An 18845-nucleotide genomic window follows, 5' to 3' on the forward strand; every position below is an offset into this window, starting at 1 on the left:
TCCAGAGTCAACTTCATTTGCACAAGTAAATGCCTACAATGGTATCAAAGTTTTCTGTGTTGAAAGTATTATTAAAGAGAAAAACATTATTGGTGCAAGCATTTACAACAGTGAAAAAAGTAACAAAAGTAATTAGTGTCAAAAGTATAAAATGAGATGATCAAATAATGTCACATGAGTGAGGTAGACTGTGTGCTGAACCCTAGCAGCAGTGTACTATTAATACTCTGTACTTGTATTTTTTTACAACAAATTATTGTGACACTTTTTTAAGTAGTTCACCTGAAGGATCACTAGTGCTTTAGATTGGACAAACAACACTTTTTCTCAAAGTTATGCATCACTTCTGCAACATTCACAATCATCAAAAGACACACAAATTGTCTACCAATGGACAATCACAGAAGCCATATTTCTATCCCTGCATTAGAATATGCTAAAGAAAATAGGGTTCCATGATGATGAGAAACCCACGTGAAAGAAAAATGTATTCTCAACTAAACAAACATTAACCTCAAAGTTAACCTGAAGGTGACCTAATAAAGTTGAAATGCTGATCTGTACTTTATTTTAATTCAAGTTTTAATATCCATACCAGGCATCTTGAGAAAACAAAATAGGGTTCTGCTCTCACACAAGCCATAAAACTGAATCATTAGATCATACAGTATTTGGTCCTATGAAAGGGTAATAAAATGTTGATAATAAGTGAAAGATGAAAAATCAAGTAAAACCTCTCACTATCTATGAGAGTAGGCAACTACTTGGAGAGGCATGGATAAAGGCAGGCACCCCAAGCAACATTTTGGCTGGTTTCAAAGTAGCAGGAATATTTCCATTTGACCAAAATATGTTTGGTAAAAATGCATTTATGCCATCACCTGTGTCTAAAATGTCCCATTCTAAAACCACGTATGGAACCCTCATCTTCCTAAGAGCCTAATACCAACACACCTAGCTCTTCTACAAATGTACCAAAATGGTACCCGCATCACTGGAGGCATCTACAGATATATCAAACAAGAGCACACAGATGAATGATCCTGCCTCCCCTCAGGCTGGTTTTATAACTCCTAAATGCCTTTTTGGTTATCCAAAGGTAAGAAAAAATTTACTCACATAATAAATTTCTTTGACTTTTGCTAATTTTAAAAACAATTGAAAAACCATTATGAATGGACTTGAGAGTTAACAGAAATATTCGATATATTTTTAGGTGTTACAAAAAACCAATCAAGGAAAAACAAGAGGCAATTATTGCTTGTGTTAAAACAGAAGAATGTAATAGACTTAAGAAAAGAACTAAGACTAAAAAGAATCCTAAACTAGAAACAGACTTATCAAAGAAGACTATACTATTCTGCCTCAAGAGTGTGACATATAAAATGATGAGGAGGTTCCAAACATTGATGATGAAGATAACACACCAGATGTCAGTGACAAAATGACAGAAGTTACACTAGAACATTGTGTTGTTAACTGTGATAATGTGAGCAGTTAACTTCTAGTAGCATTTGTGCAGCAAAATAAGAAATGACCCATTTATTATGTAGGGAAGAGCGAGATGTTGAAACCGACAGCAATGAGGATACTAAAATAGATTTGTTTAGAAAAAGTTCATTAGTGAAAAATAAATTTACTAAGCCACACATAAGTTTTTTTATTCATTAGAAAGGATCAAAGTTATACTGCCTGAACTTCTGTGCATGGACACAACTAAATGCACAAAAAGTGGTGCTGTATTTGCAATCAATTTAATGTTTAGAAGTTCACTGATGAAAAGCAACATATATATTCTGTGGCTATGTTTACTCTTCAAGTGCTACTAATATTTCCCCAAGTATCCATACAGAAAGTAAATCAAAGTATAGCGTTAATTTATTTCTTTATAACTGTTATGTAAAGTAACAAACTGAGTGAATAGTAAAGTTCTTTTTTAACATGAATATCACACTAGGTTCAGAAATAAAAATCTATTATGATCAAGGTGAAACTGTTAGTTATGCTTATTTATGAATGGCAAATGGTTTCTGAAATGTGTCCTTCATTAAAGTACTCACCAAGCATAAAATGAACATTAAACTAAATATCTATTTACCATTTAGGTCCTATGTGTGTCCAGATCATCCATGATAGTGTCCCAGTTAACCTCCATTTTGACTGATTTAAAAAAAAAAGGATCATACACTAATACATTGCATTAATCAGATAGAAGTCCACTCCTATTTCAAAATATGTCTTTAGAGAATTGCGTCTCTAGACATTTTCACAGTCTTCATACTGCAAGAGTTATGAATATATAATTATTTATACAAGGACAATGGCCTGTCTCACCTTGGCCTAACAATCAATAGATGGGGGAACCTGTAATACTAATTTTATTAGATTTAACTTTTGTAACTTTATGAAACACACAAGTTGTATGTTTATATTAAGCACTTACCGTTATATCAGTTATGACAGCCAAGAAATTTTTGCTTGTGTTGAAAGTTATCTCATCAACTTCTTGGTAGTTCAACATTAAAAAAATATGAATAGCAAGCATAAGAAGATATCTTTGTTCAATCTGTCAGCACACATTTCTGTTGGTGTCTGAAAAAAAAAGTGCATCATATATATCATTCTGTTGTTTGCATTTTACAAACACTCATCACTTAAGATATAATTGAGACCATCATCTGTTAGAATAACAGAGAATAGTTTCTTAAGATGTGATTTACATCTTAGAATAACAAAAAGAATCACTTAAAATCTTACATTGATCTATGTCTATAAAAATACAATTCTTGTTTAACTAGTACTGTTAATCTTGATAGTGCCATACACTTCTGGATCTACAAAAATCCTTGAGTTTCATGGTATGTTGCTCATGCTTATAATCCAAGTACAAACTGAGATGAAACCATTTTTAATATGACAGAAATATTTTAGTTCAAAGGAGAACAAACAAAAACAAAACAGAATTCTGTTGAAAACACCAAACACTATAAAGTAAACAAGAAACTTTGGATTTAATTAATCCATTCTCTGTATACTTTCCAACGCTCTCATATCCCCACACTATATCTTAGATAAACATTTCCTGTTGTTGACACTGTTTTCACCTTCCTCTAGTAGGTCCAGGTTAATCATTTTGACTATCACCACTAGATGAAGAGCGAGCATCCTCTTATTTCACTGCTTCTTCATCATCACACATTTGAACATGATTCACTTTCACTCTCTTCTAAACTATCTGAGTCAACTACAGGGTGTTCAGAAAGTCACTGTGCAGTTTTGTAATCATATTTTATTCAGTCTATTTCAAGCCAGCAACTGATAGCAGTGTTTAGAAACAAAATAAGAAGGATCCAGGCCTGTACTGATGCCAACCAGGATCATTTTCAATATTGTTTATAATTGTCATTCATATTTACCTCCCGTATTCTATATTGAAACATTTCTGTTAATAAATATATAAATGCAAAAATATAAAGGTGCACAATGACTTTCCAAATACCCTGTATATCAAGCATATTTACACAGTAATTAAAGTTACTACTTGAACATGGCTTACTTTCACTATCTTCTAAACTATCTAAGTCAACTATATTAAGCATATTTACGTTGTAATTAAGGTTACTACTTGCTGTTCTAATGATGTAGGTGTAATTGGCATGCATTTTCTGTACATTCCACTTGGGTGTCTTGTTGATTACAGAAGAGCTGAGTGGAAAACACTGAAGAAAACCATATATCAACATTAGGTGAGATGCCAATAACAATTCTAACTTCTTTTACTCACATAAATCAAGCATGGCAATTTTGATTGGCATTGGGGAACATCTGTCCCAGTTACAGTGTCAGGGAGTGAGGGCACTAAAAATATACATTCCAGTTACAGTGAAGTGTTATTAAAATACAGAACTTTTAATTTCATAAAAATGACCAGACTCTTGTAATATTACCCCCAGTGTGATTGATATTAAGACAGACTGTATTAAGTGTATGATATTTAAAATAATTAAACATTAATCAGGGAACATGGTAGCAATCCCTATGTACGAACTTGGTGGTAACAGTACTATTCACTGTATCCAATCATGTGCATTAATTGAAAGTAATAATACACAGTATACTCTTCACTACTCACTTTAATATTATGGTCACAAGATATCTTGTTTAAAAAAAATAGTCTACAGATTACATTATGAACTGAATGAAATGATGTCTTTCACCTAAGAAGATATGCTTCCCCCCGGGAAGCCAAGACTTGATTCACAAATAGTGCAGAAATGTGTAACTAAAAATGTTATTGTAAAATTTATGGGATAGAAAACATATCAGAAACTAGATGGCACAAAGGATTTGAGGAATATGTGCATTACCCATTCCTCTATTCCACCATCTTGTATACCTTTTATCTGAGAGTGATGAGTAGTTCCCATTTTATTCCCATTCAGAACAGTCTCTGATGTGTTTTCCATCCTTACATCCCATCAATATTAGAATAACATTTTTTTGTTACTAGTATTTTCAAAGTATTTTGAGATTTTTTTCAATTTTGGAAAGTTTAGTTTAATTTTGTGAATAGGGCAGCCCAGATAGACTAAATGGTCCCTCGTTGTCTTTAATGTTATAAGGTGCATTACAAAACTATGTATTACACTATCTGTGTCGTAAAACCCACTGGGATCAAAATCCAATTTTTAGTGTTATAAGCCTCCAGACTTAATGCTGCTTATGTGAGGGGAGCTTACACAAACATAACTTTTCTCCCCAGTGTATTCTTTAATGTACTTATAAGGTACTATCTGTATAAGTTTTTCCACATACTGTACAACTTCAAGATTTCTCACTATTGTATGTTCATTAATCTGTTCTTAATTTGTTAAAAACTAATTTCCACAATCTGTAAAACTATATAGTTTCACTTGTGTGCCTTCTTTCATGAGTTTTTAATATACTGTTTGTCACAAACTGTTTTCCACACACTGTACAAATATAAGGTTTTTATCCAGTGTGTATTCTCTGATGTATTTCTAATTCTCCATTTCTTCCAAAATGTTTTCCACAATCTGTACAAATGTAAGGTTTCTCTCCAGTGTGTATTCTTTGATGTGCTTTTAAGGTACTGTTTGTACCAAAGTTTCTTCCACACACTGTACAACTGTATGGTTTCTCCCCAGTGTGTATTCTTTAATGTCTTTTTAATTCACTGATTGTTCCAAACTTTTTCCACACACTTTACAAATGTATGGTTTCTCACCAATATATTTTCTTTCATGTACTTTCAAGCAACTACTTGTACCAAAGTGTTTTTGACACACTGTACAACTGTATGGTTTCTCACCAGTGTGTGTTCTTTGATATTGTTTTAAGTTACACTTTAATATAAATTGTTTATCACATAGTACACAACTGTAAGATTTCTCTCCAGTGTGTATTCTCTGATATATTTTTAAGCTGCTATTTGTACCAAACTGTTTTCTACAAACTTTACAAATGTAAGGTTTTTCACCAGTGTGTATCCTTTGATGTCTTTTTAATGCACTGTTTGATACAAATTGTTTTTTACAAACTGTACTATAATATGGCTTCTCTCTAGTGTGTTTTCTTTTTGTGTGTTTTTAAGTCAGTCTTTGTTCCAAACTGTTTTCCACAGACTGTACAACTGTAAGGTTTCTCCCCAGTGTGTAATCTCTGATGTGTTTTTAAGGTACCATTTGTAAGAAAGTTTTTTCTACACACTGTACAGTTGTAAGGTTTCTCTCCAGTGTGTAATATTTCATGTATTTTTGATTCACCCTTTGTTCCAAACTCTTTTCCACACACCCTACAGATATAAAGTTTCTCCCTGGTGTGTCTCCTTTCATCTGTTTTTAGATGTTTGTTTGAAACTGTTTTCCACACACTCTACAACTGTAAGTTTTCTTCCCTGTAGGTGGCTTTAATGTTCTATTATGTAACTATTTGTTCCAAACTGTTTTCCACAAACTGTAATATGATATAGTTTCTCTCCAGAGTGTATCCTCTTTAGTTGTTTTAGTTTATCAAATGTTTTTCCACAACTGTATGGTGTATCATAATTTTGATGTATATTAAATTCTGTTAGGTTATTTATACCTAACTTTGTTTCTCCACTAATATTGTAATTTGGTGATTTTATGTCTTCTGTTATGTGATCTTCTTGTTTTATAACATGATAACCAGGAACCTGACTTCCGTAACAGATGTACACACTTGTCTTTATATCTAAAATAGATATATAAATGATGTCACTAATTAGTTAATAATAAATATATAATACAATGCTGTATTTAACCTCTACATATATATTTTAATGCTCTAATATAATCAACTCCAATATCAATATCTAAATATTAATATATTCTCTGTATACTTTCAAGCACTTCCAAGATCTCACACTACATCTTAGATAAACATTTCCTATTGTTAACACTGTTTTCACCTTCCTTTGGTTGGTCCAGCTTCATCTTCACTAGATGAAGAGCTAGCATCCTCTTGTTTCACTGCCTCTTCATTTTCACACATTTGAACAAGACTCACTTTCATTATCTTCTAAACTGAGTTAAGTACATCATGAATATTTATGTTGTAATTAAGGTTACTACTTGAGCATGACTCACGTTCACTATCTTCTAAACTATCCGAGTCAACTATATCAAGTATATTTACATAATAATTTAGGTTACTACTCGCTGCTCTAGTGATGTAGGTGTGATTGACATGCATTTGACATACATTCCATTTGGGTATCTTGTTGGCTACAGAAGGGCTGAGTTGAAAACACTGAAGGAAACCGCATATGAACATCAGGTGAGATGTCAATAAAAACTTTCCAGTTCATTTTACTTGTATACATCACGAGCAGCAGTTATGAATGACCATGATGATATGTATACATCCAAGTCATGGTAAAAGTCTTAAAACTAAAACTAAGTTCAACACTTGATAAAAACATTTCTACCTAGATCACTGAAAACAAATTGGTTACATACCATGTTCAAGAGACATTTTTATCAGATAAATTCTAAAATCTCTCCTGTAGAGATATGATAGTACAGTTTAACAATAACCAATATCACTTTCAGCCAGTATATTTCTGAATTACATATTTGAGATGTTTTTAATTTCAAATGGCTGATTACCAAGAAGTCTTCCAATGATTTGTCTATTTTTAACATGTTAATTAACATCAATACTGTATAATTACTGTTCAAAAGTTCTGTATGTATTGCATATGTAGTTATAAAGATCACTCTTTAGGCTAAACTAACATATTTATCTATATATTATTTATCAAGTTCAGGTACCATTCCTGTAACTATAAACTGTTTCATTACTGACTCAAACATGTTAAACTGTAGATTTGTGATCAATCAAGTGTCAGATTCTATAGACTGGTAGTGTTCAGGATAACCATATATGTGGTAATACATGACAAGAGTACATTCACAAAACATGTAGAACTACAAAAATAACAAACACTGGTCATTTACAGTTTTATTTTATAGAAATATACTCTTCAAGAAAAAAAACGCAAAAGGGATATTTTTGTTATTTTAAAGATAAATATATGAAATAACGTTACAAGCTCAGAGTATGTGATGTTACCCGTGTTAAGGCACTGATTGTCAGACCAAAATGACAATAAAAGTTGTGCACTTTGAAAACGGAGGAAAACATCAGATTTTTTCGCCAAAACGCATTCGTGTCCAATAAATTTGTTTGAGAGATCTGCATGTTCTGCAAGTGCAACATGTGCAAAATCCCTATAAAAGTGACAGGTTCTCGGTTTCCATATCTCAGTGTTAAGCCACCGACACGCAATACAGTTACACCAAGACTGACTGAAGCACAACGCAACAATGCCATTGGTCGATTGGAAGAAGGCGAATCTCGATCAGATGTTGCAGAGCTGTCAATATCCACCCAAGCACCATCACAAGGCTATGAGATCGTCACCAACAACATGGATCAACTTGTAACCGTCATCAAGACCTCGCTGACATCGCCCGTTACGATCACCCTTCGTCACCTTCGGGATAGGACCACCACTGCGCCATCTACTGCCTCAAACATACCAGGGCTGCGTAGGATTTCCGATCAGACCGTACACAATCGTCTACGAGATTCTTAGGCCCCATGTGCAACCCATCATGGTGAACGTCAACGATTTTTTCAACATGACAACGCCCGTCCTCACACAGCCCAACTCACCACTGTCTTCTTGAGACACCACAACATCAACGTTCTTCCCTGGCCCTCCAGATCACCAGATTTAAACCCCATCGAACATCTTTGGGACGAGTTGGACCGATGTCTGCGGCGGCGACAACCTCAACCGCAGACTCTACCTCAGCTTCCAGCAGCTTTGCAGGCTGAGTGGACAGCCATTCCACAGGATTTGACTCGTCATCTCATTGCTTCCATGGGCAGAAGATGCCAAGCAGTTATTGATGCTCACGGGAAGCATACTCTTTATTGACGTTGAGTGACGTTAAACTTCAACTAGTGAGCGTGGACTTCGCCTTTGCAGACTTTGGATGTTCAGCAGTGAATGTGCAAAGTTTCACACATGTCATACAGAACTACCCGGAATAAACTTGTTAACAATATGTCTCAAATTTTGCCTTTTGCATTTCTTTTTTTGAAGAGTATATGTACTGTTCTCCACATTCATTTTGAGGCTAAATTAATGTCAACATTTTTTTTAATGTTGTTCATCATATCACATTAAACAGGTACAGTCTGGGATGCACTTTATTTAAGAAGCAAAAGACATCAAGGATACTTCTGTGATCTCTGCAGTTACCATTATAATCCTCAAGAATGAAACAGTGCAATAAATTAGAATAGCTGAAAAAGCACCACTCACAACAGAAAAGGATCAAACATGTAAAATGAGCCACTGTAAAAAATGAAAATGTGAGGTGTGGTCCACTATAATCCTGCATGATGTCTACCAATGGAAGATGAAATGTGGCAGAAGAGAGAAGTTGATGCTGATCCTTGTGTGAAGAAATCAAGAGAGTATAAAAAATTATGAGAAATAACACAAATAAGATGAATCTAAAAACATCCCATTTGTAGGAATGATTTCAATGGATACAAATGTGTATATCTTACATACAAAGCAGTTACAGAATGGATCTACACCTTAATAAGCAAGTAATACAGATGGTTTGTACAGGCTTAGGGCATTTTATTTTATCTAACTGAATCTGTCTTTGAACACTTCATATTCTTACCAAACCAAGGTTTTGACTGTTGGTCTTTAACCTTGTTAATATTATAATTTGGCACCTAATTATTTGCTATAGTTAGTGAAAAGGTATAATTCGTTTCAACTCTTGCACTTATGTCTGAAGGTATGACTCTTTCAAAACTTAACATCTCCATTTCTATATGCAGGTTTTCAATGGTGAGAGATAACAGTGTTATCTTTCTGCTGTAATGTACCAACTGAATCCACCACAATAGTTTATATAGATATTTAATTTACATAAACTGAATGCTCTAATTCTTAAATATTCTACTTTTAACAGAACCCTATACTTTCCTAGCATTTTGCCTAAGATATAAAAGTAAGTCCAACATACAACTTAACTGTCTAACTGTAACATACTTAGGTGAGAAATCACCATAAGTAATACAGTCAATCAAGCAAAAAAACAATACTGACAGCAACTGCATATACACCATAAGGAAAACTGAGTGCCAATTTCAAATTACCATTGGTGAAGTATAGTATACACTAAGGTCTTTCTAATGACCACATACACTTGTGTCAACTAATTAGACATACATTGTAGATTTCACTTTAAAGTACAGAGGATGAGCACAACATAAGTCAAGGATTAGAAAATTTATGCTTCCCAGAGAAGGCAGAAGCAGACTTTTAACCTTTGTGACAACAGTGGAAACACATGTACATAATAGCCTAAACACTGAAACAACACTACAGCCTAGACACTAAAGTAACATTACAGTCTAGACACTAATGTACATTGCCAGCTTATGTGGTTAAGAATGAACTGCTGCTGATGTTGAGGTTTTTAGGTACATGAATCATGTGACATGAAAACTGCAGTTTAATTGTTGTTTTTATTGTTTCCTTTGAAACAGATGAATTAAATATGATAATATTAATTTCAATGATATATACTGATAGTAGAGTGGTTTAATTAAATTTTGTATGTGTCACAGTACTACACTCAGAGAAAAATTTTAAAATGACCCCAATAGTTATAGGGTTAATGCTCAAAATTTAATTTCAAGCTGCTGGAACCACTTTTAAATTGTTTTTCAGTTATTCCAGCTGGAATTATGAGTATTGATTCTCTAGTAATTATGGTCTTCTCTTATATCTTCAGAACTTTCCTCCTAACGTTCCAGCATTTTGGGCTTTTCCCTTCCCTGGCTTTGGTAGATGTCTTAAGTTTCTGGCCATGTGGCCTTTCAGTCCACATTTAATATATGCTATCTGTAATTTCTTTTTGATAACACTTTTTCACCACATGTCCCACCTTGCTACAATTAAAACATTATAAACTGTCAAGCCTGTTCTGCTAATTTCTCCAGGTTGTTTTATCATTTCTGCTAACACTTACTGTATTAATGGTACAATGCTAAGGATTATAAATCTATTTTTCACACAGCTCTACTCATATACCAACCTCACTTAAATCCAGTAAAGTCATGTCAGGTATGATTCTTTCATTTACATTCATCCTGGTTACTTTACTGATCAAAATTTGCTCATAATCTGACCTTAAAATGTCCTTTATCATTAGTTCATTGAGAGAGAAATCTATTGTAATTTTCAACATAGGTTTAAGTCCTGTCAACTACACCATTGTAACAGGTTAGCTTGAAAGGGTTAGTCATTGGTATCAAAATTTCACAAATTACAAAGAATTTATTTAAAAATCAAGGAAGACAGTTGTGTGTGTGTAGCACAAGCCACTAAATAGAGAATTTTACTTTTGGAACAAAAAGAAACTGATATAGAGTCTGTAACACTTTATTCAATCTCTATAAACAAAACATTTAGATATTAACCTCAAAATTTTAAATATTAACTTGCATTCAAAACTTTTATTTACTATTTTATGAATTCCTTGATGGCAAGAAATCCACCTGAAATAAAATGTATTTCAGAACAGCTGGTATGAGTATTAACACTTTTACTATTAAAGCAGAGAACAACATTTCGACCTTCCTAGATCATTTTCAGGTTATGAATTTATGTCATGTGTTGAAAACATGGCCCTGAAAAGTAGATCCAACATCCAATACAGCAAGCAGGAAAAAGTGACCCACTGCTGGTTGAGACAAATATCAATTTGTTTTAATGGTTAAAAATGGGTCTGTACTGATGAGTAAAAAAAATTCTATGGCAAAAACATGACAAGAAGTTTCAAAAGAAGGAAGTACAGAATCAAGTTGAATCCATGACACCCAATAAACTTTGACCTCGTGATAACTCATATATGACTTTCAACCTGTAAGAAGATTATCCGTGAAAAAGAACAACATGAGATAGAGAAAAGGTAGAAGAATGCCAGCTTAGGTGTTGTCTCTGGTGAGTCACTAGACACAACCAAACAGGACGAAAGGAGACCAACAGATACTGGGTGAGAATTCATAGATCAGAGAAGACTTCCAAGGTGTTCACAACCCATGCCAAAGTACCCAAAAGAGAAAGAACCTTGCTTGTAAAGAGAGAGAGAGAAAATAATTATTTGGTAACCCTGAGCTTCAGTGATATTTAGGGACGAGCAAAAAAGCAAGCAGCTATTTATCTCAGGGTGAAACTCCAGACCACTGCAATGAAGATGCTAAGGATGAACCTTGACCAACTTGAACAAAAGAGTGTGCAAATGAGAAACTTGACTTGAGTGGATAAAAATTAAAATAACATCTGGATGAACATGAATGAGGGAAGTGAATGCAAGTATCTGAAACACTCACTGTAATCAACAAGACACCAAAAATAAATTCCCACCTAAATGTGAAGAAAAACACAATGTTGAAATGAGAAAAGATAATGGAATAGTATCTCAGACTCATTTCTGAGCCTCTAATACCAATTAGCAGGTGGGAAACCATCATGAACAAGGAACAGTGTGAAATATGTCAAGCTTTTGGGTACAGAACAAATAGCTATTTCAATGATACAATCAGTTATTGTCTCCAAGCTGATGGAAAACTAACAACAGCAGAATTGAATTCAGAGAGAGGTGAAAGAAAGTCAGTCAGGTTGGTCCAACTTCACCAATGCACTACTCCATGAATCACCATCATCCCTCCAAGACGAATAAGAGAAAAGTGAAGGGGAAAAGATAGATCAATAGCAATAAAAGTCTGACAAGGTGCATGAAAATAGGTAAAAGAACCATTACTGAAAAGAGAAAGGTTGTGATCTGAAAGAATGTGTTCCACAGGATGACCCCTCCCCCATCAATATCAGCACCACCCCAAAAGGAATCGTGTTCATTAAAGTCATCCATGATGAAAAGGGAGACAGTAACTATTCAATAACAGCATCAACGTCTGACTGAATGTGAACCTCTCCAGGAGACAGGTAAATAGAACAAACAGTAATGGTATGGCACATGGAGATACAAATGGCTACAGCCTCTAAGGACGTATCAAGTGACACAGATAAGGTGGATACATGCTAGTCAACCAGCAATGCCATTCTTTCATGAAATAGTCCATCACACAACCTATCTTTCTGGTATAAAGAAGACTCAAAAGATGCCAGTATTGGCAGGTTTCACAAATGTTTCCTGTAAGGAGAGACACCTGGGATGATACAAATTGAGCCTTAACATCATCCAAATTAGAATAAAACCATCAGAAATTCTACTGTATCAAAGTGGTTATTTTTTATTCAGGTGAAGGAAAACTGGTCACAGAACCCTTCTGCTTGTGACCATGCCATCTTTCTTTAGAGAAAGAAGGTCTGTCATTTTCCATGGACCTACCATGGGTCAATCTGACAGATCTTGTCAGGGGAAGCAGAATGCAGTGACTGATAACATGAACAAATATCCATTCTGCCTCCTGATGCCACAGAAAATGAATTTGAGCAGTCATCAAAAACAGGGATCAAAGGAGATGTACCCAAACAGACACAAGATGCAACAGTTGAGACAGAGACAGGAGTGTGTGGACATTTTTGTCACTGTTTTATCTATAGATGGCAAAATACTCATCACTTAATGTGAAAAACACTCTGTTCAAGGCATGGAAAGATTTGTCTGCACTCTGACTGTAGCAGTAGAATGTAGTGTAGCAACATACATTTGAAATGGAATGGGAAATAACTTCTGACCCTCTGGATAATAAATGCTGTTTCCAGAATGTAAATGTTGTATTTCTTTCTCCTCCACCAAGGGCAAAATAAAAAATAAGAGAAATGGGAACCAACACAATCAATGCAATAACGGTCAAGTTACCACTTGTAGATGTCCTGGTCTTTCCAACCACAATGAACACATGCCAAAAGATATCTTAGAATGCTTAGCTGAAACATCTGAAAGAGTAAGGAATATAGGGATGTACCCTACATTTACGACAACCTGCCTTGACAGATTCAAGTGGACATGGCGATGTAAACATCAAAATTAGAAATTTGGTCGGCAGCATAATTCTGTTCATGCCAGTGGTAATGCATCACACAGCAGATTCTTCTTGACAGGAGAAACCAGCAAGGATCTGAAACTCAGGGATGTTTTTATATCCTTCATGAGGAGTTCAAAGTAACAAGAGGAGTAACCTCAATAGGGATATCCCCAAAGGGTTTTCAACTTCAAATGGAGTTTACTATGATATGGCATAGACATTTCAACCAAGATATTTCCAGAACATAACTTCTTACCTAACTTGGAAGAGCCAGCAAGCCCTATTAATCCCTTTTCAGTAAAAAAAGTAAGGCCTTTGCCCTAAGAATTCTTCAGGCAAGGAATGTAAAATTAGTAAAGGGGGATACAAGTATCGACTTCGGTAGTGACTGTGGAACATAGTTCTCCATACTTGGTTGCTTAACAATTAATTTATTTTTGATTTTTACTGTTTTATTTTTATCTGGATGTGGAAACCCACAAGAAAAAGATTCATTACCCACTGATCCCACCCACCATTTTAGGGGACACACTAAAATGTCAAACATGGACACAGTAACAATACTATCAGACATAATGCCCATAACACCTGCAAACAATGCCCAATACTGGTATTCAGTCAACCCAAGCCCAAGGGTCTACCCCAAGGCTACTCGCCCACAGGAATTCAAGCCCAAAGGGATGTGTCACAGTGCTTAAGATACCACCCAACCACCAGGATCCTCTCCTACTCTTCACAGGCCACCATGTACAGCAAACATGTTCAAATCCCAGACGAGATAAACTGAAAATACAGAACCTTCTCTGGGATATCTCCTCACCATGTACAGGAATCCACCTCAAAGGGTTGAGAGATGAAGACTGGACTCTACAGTACAGAGGGAGTCACCTGCACATGGAAGATGTGTTGCACTTCTATTGGGGGATGGTTGTTGGATGCTTACTTCCATACTGAATGGCAGTAGGTGAGAGTATCAAGGTTAGTGGTGAGCAAACTATTATGCATACAGAGGGCAACACTGGATGAAAAACCTACAATGTGAAAGGAAGTACAGTATCATATTAGAATTAGTTTTAGGAGATGGTAGTGCTTATCAGATGTTCTTTCTAACCCTGATTCAATATCTCGTTTAAATTCAGTTTCTGTTTTTCACATTCATAACATTATAATATGAACCATCCTGGTCCTCATCATCACTGTAACTGAACTTAGAAATAACATCATCTTGTAGAAGATCAGCAGGTTATTCTATTTTCACTTGAACGTATACATTCTAAAATCAACAATATTTGAAAAAAGTTAACAAAAGTAACAGCTAATGTTATCACTACATACAGTTTATGCAGTTCACTAATTCTAAACATATAATTAGTAAACCTAACATTTCAAACATAATATGTATACAGTCCTAAAACTATTTAAACACTTGTAACATTTCTCATGTCTGACTGTGTAAGCAATAAAAACAGAGGAAAACAGCTTCATTTCTGTTACTTGTAGTTCCACATTTATGATTGTCACACAAGACACTAAGACAAGAAATTATTCTACGAGAAACATCCTACACCCACTTTCTTATTTAAGGAAACTGAATGTAAAAGTTTAATTATCTCGCTTTTATCTGATGTTACATCACACTTTTCTTCTTGCTCCTCTCTTGTTACATCAAACTTCATAACTGTACACAGAGAACTTTCTTCTAATGAATCAACTTCTCCTGGAACTAGAAGTACAAATAATGTATATAATAAGAATAAATATTACTTCTGTTTTACTAAATCATGACCAAAATTCACACAATGTATTTAGAACATGTCTCTTTAGAGAGATACTATGGTAGCAAAAAAAAACATTAGGAAGTTAAGTTATTGACAATTAAAGATATTTGAATATCACATATTATATGTTGCAATTTGATTTAATGAACAAAAAAAAAAGAGCCTGATTTAAGAAATTGTTAAATAAAAGTGGTATGATTAAAGCTTAAAGTTAGAACTAAGCACTAACATTAGATTGGACTTGGGATGTTCAATGGTACTTTAGGTTTAGCTATAATTCAACTTATTAGTAAATAATAAAGTGGGCTAAGTATATTGTTTTATTAAGTAAATACAATCTAAAGTATAGTTGGTTATCACTTCACATCTTTACAATAAACCTGGTGACTTAACTTTACATTCATTAAATTCAGCTTACAATAGGTTATACATCAGACTAAACATTCTGCAACTTGTATCACTACATAAATAACCTAAAGTAAAGACTAGTTATTTGTTACTTGTATAAAAGTACAGATAAACTTAATTACTTTAATGTGAAGATAAAATAGTGATAAAACCAATATATTTGATCATCTGACATTAGGCTTAACTACTGTTAACAAGCTGTTGGTATTGTGTTTGTGGGACCTCAAGACTGATATGTACTTCTAAGATAGGCTTAATGACTTTAGTATGAAGATGAAGTGGAGATAAAAAACTAACAATCATTTCTTAACCCTTGAATTGAACATTTATTTCCAATACATTTTCACCATTGAAAAATGTTAACTTCTGAAACAGCACTACCTCCACTCATCCAACATTAGAATTCCACACTGGAAAAACTAAAGAAAGTGCAAAAGAAATCTGACAAGTGGAAAAAAACTATCTTAAAAGGACAGGTGTGCTGCAATTATAAAAGAAGTCACATCTATGTGGTATAGCATTACTTCTAGAACAGGTATATTCTTCATCTTATAACAAACAAAGTAAAATACATAGGGTGAAACTTCAGAGACAGGCACCATATCTTGTAATACAGATTCCATCTACATACAACAGATATTCACATATGTAACAAGCATGAGCACACAAGACAACTGTAATCAGATTTCAAAAAGGTGCCTGGAATCAGATATAAGAATATGTAGTTAAAGCTAAAGGACCATAAATGTATACAAATAGGCCAAAAAACATACAGGGAAACTTCTGGGATTTAATATTAAGAAGAAGCACCTTGGTATACATCAGATTATGTCAACTGAAATCCATCTGTGCAAAAAAAAAAAAATAGAAGTACCTTGCATATTATTTTTTGTTTCATATATTGTACATAGCAGATTGTGTGATCAACAAGTGCAGTCAGCTCAAGCAGAAACATATGAGGGAAACACTTCGTCAAGTCATGGAGTCACGTACAGCCCATCCAGACAGAAACATCTGATGGGAGCACCATGCTTAAAATTGGTTAATTTAAATCTTGAACATAATATTTTGAGAGGTCAGCAACTGCAGTCCACATGAGCAAAAAATATGAGGAGATCACATTTATTATCACAATCCCACTATTCGTTGGTAAAAGAGTAGCCCAAGAGTTGGCGGTGGGTGGTGATGACTAGCTGCCTTCCCTCTAGTCTTACACTGATACATTAGGGACGGCTTGCACAGATAGCCCTGGAGTAGCTTTGTGCGAAATTCCAAAACAAACAAACTCTCTTGTCTTACACTCCTAAATTGTGGATGGCTAGCGCAGATAGCCCTCGTGTAGCTTTGCGTGAAATTAAAAAAACAAACTTATTTCGGCTTATTTGTTGGTGTTTGAAAATACGTTTTTTTATTATCAACAATTTCCATTTGTTAAATTCGCTGTCATTCAAGAGGCACAGAAATCACATTACATAATAATTAAAATAGGTTGTTTATAACAGCTATTTGTCTTCAGATATTTGCGTAAGAAATATTTTATATAAGAAGGGAATGTTTGTTGTTGTTTTTTGTAATCTAAATTCATTAATTTTTATGAAGTGAGTTATTTATTTCTATAATTTATTCTTTAGGATTTTTCCAAAAGATTTGTTTGTTTGGAGTCAAGTACAAAGCAACCCAAACTGTATCCAAACTGGGTTTCTAGCAGTGTGAGTCTGCAGACATACCTCTGTGTCACTGGCGGCTCTTTCAAGACGAATGGCCTCTGGAGTAAAATAATATATTTACATCATAACCAATTATTTTAGTTACGTACTTAAGAATGATGCAATCCATTTATTTTCGTTTAAATACTGAAGATGGGAATTTTAGGATTTCGAAATGTTTATCTGTATATCTTGATGTTATGAACAAGCAATGTTTTTTATCTTGAGTATTGTTGTCCTTTTTTCTTTTATTTATTTCTTTCTTCTTTTTTTAATGATGTTTAGGATGATCGTCTACCACAAGACAAAACACCTGCTGTTCCAGAGTTTGTTATATAACCAACTATTTATCTGTGGTGTACCCACCGTGGACATTGAACTCTTACTTCTTCACTGGGATTTCGTCCATGTTTTGGAACAGAGAGGTCAGGCGTTAACCTCTCCCTACTTCTCAAGAGTTATTGTTTTGTTTGCACTATTATTGAATCCTAAGTAATAACTATTGTTATAATGTTGCATTACTCACAGTATATTACAATTTGTCTATTGTCTCTAGTTTAATTAACGTACTATTTTCGTGTCATTACAGTTCGTAGGTTAATATACTAACTCATATATTTTCATTAGCTTCACTTATACGTGATCACACCATTGGTCCATGTTCAAAATACAGTTATGCTTAGCAGTCATATATATATACATATATGACTCTATTTTTATCATACATACAAAATCCTTTTAAAACAGGCTTATGTTTTTATGTAGCAATGTTTGGTTTCTGAATTTCTTATTGATGATGCTTAGAAGGTAGAAGTATTTCGGGCTTGTTTCATCACGTATTATGTAATTCTTTCGTTAGCTCTTCAGCTCATTTTATTAATTTTTTGTTATAATATTGAAGCAATTTACCTAGGAGTCTGTCTGATATAGTTGATATGTTTAAATAATTATGCAGAAATATTGAGTTCGTTGATCACGGGGGTTCTATATGCTTTCCTTAAAATATAGTTATGTATTTGCTCTTGTTTCTGTCCCCCGCTAGTACAGCGGTAAGTCTACTGATTTACAATGCTAAAATCAGGGGGTTCGATTTCCCTCGCTGAGCTCAACAGATAGCCCGATGTGGCTTTGCTATCAGAAAAACACACTCTTGTTTCTTGATGTGTTTTTGATACATGTTGTACACGCATATACTACGACTAATATTATGTATGTCCTTATATTGTCTAATTTGTTTTGTTTTGTCTCTTTGGTGAAACTCTTTGGTTGTTATCAGTTAGACCCCTGAGGTAACTCTCTTATTTTATGGTTTTTT

General features: G+C 34.2%; 1 protein-coding gene across 5 annotated transcripts in view; it reads right to left on the reverse strand.

The window, feature by feature from the left end:
• LOC143240973 (uncharacterized) overlaps positions 1–17157 on the reverse strand; it is an 82976-nt gene extending 65819 nt beyond the window's left edge. Inside the window, exons 1-3 of one of the 5 annotated variants that reach the window (XR_013022113.1) lie at positions 16699–17157; positions 15270–15361; positions 5730–6234 (exon numbers count right to left, since the gene is read on the reverse strand). Coding sequence is in view for 3 of the 5 variants with exons in the window: in XM_076484321.1 (XP_076340436.1) it covers positions 8730–9014; positions 15270–15361; positions 16699–16705 (384 nt within the window). In the remaining 2 variants the exon portion in view is untranslated. Of the gene's footprint in view, positions 1–2443; positions 2593–5718; positions 6235–6451; positions 7435–8041; positions 9015–14115; positions 15362–15946; positions 16260–16698 lie in introns of those variants that run through there. The other 4 variants (XM_076484321.1, XM_076484320.1, XM_076484322.1 and 1 more) reach the window with 4 other exon arrangements.
• Positions 17158–18845: the final 1688 nt, after the last annotated feature.

The sequence above is a fragment of the Tachypleus tridentatus genome, chromosome 13 (genome assembly GCF_004210375.1).
Source record: "Tachypleus tridentatus isolate NWPU-2018 chromosome 13, ASM421037v1, whole genome shotgun sequence".
Taxonomy (NCBI): Eukaryota; Metazoa; Arthropoda; class Merostomata; order Xiphosura; family Limulidae; genus Tachypleus; species Tachypleus tridentatus.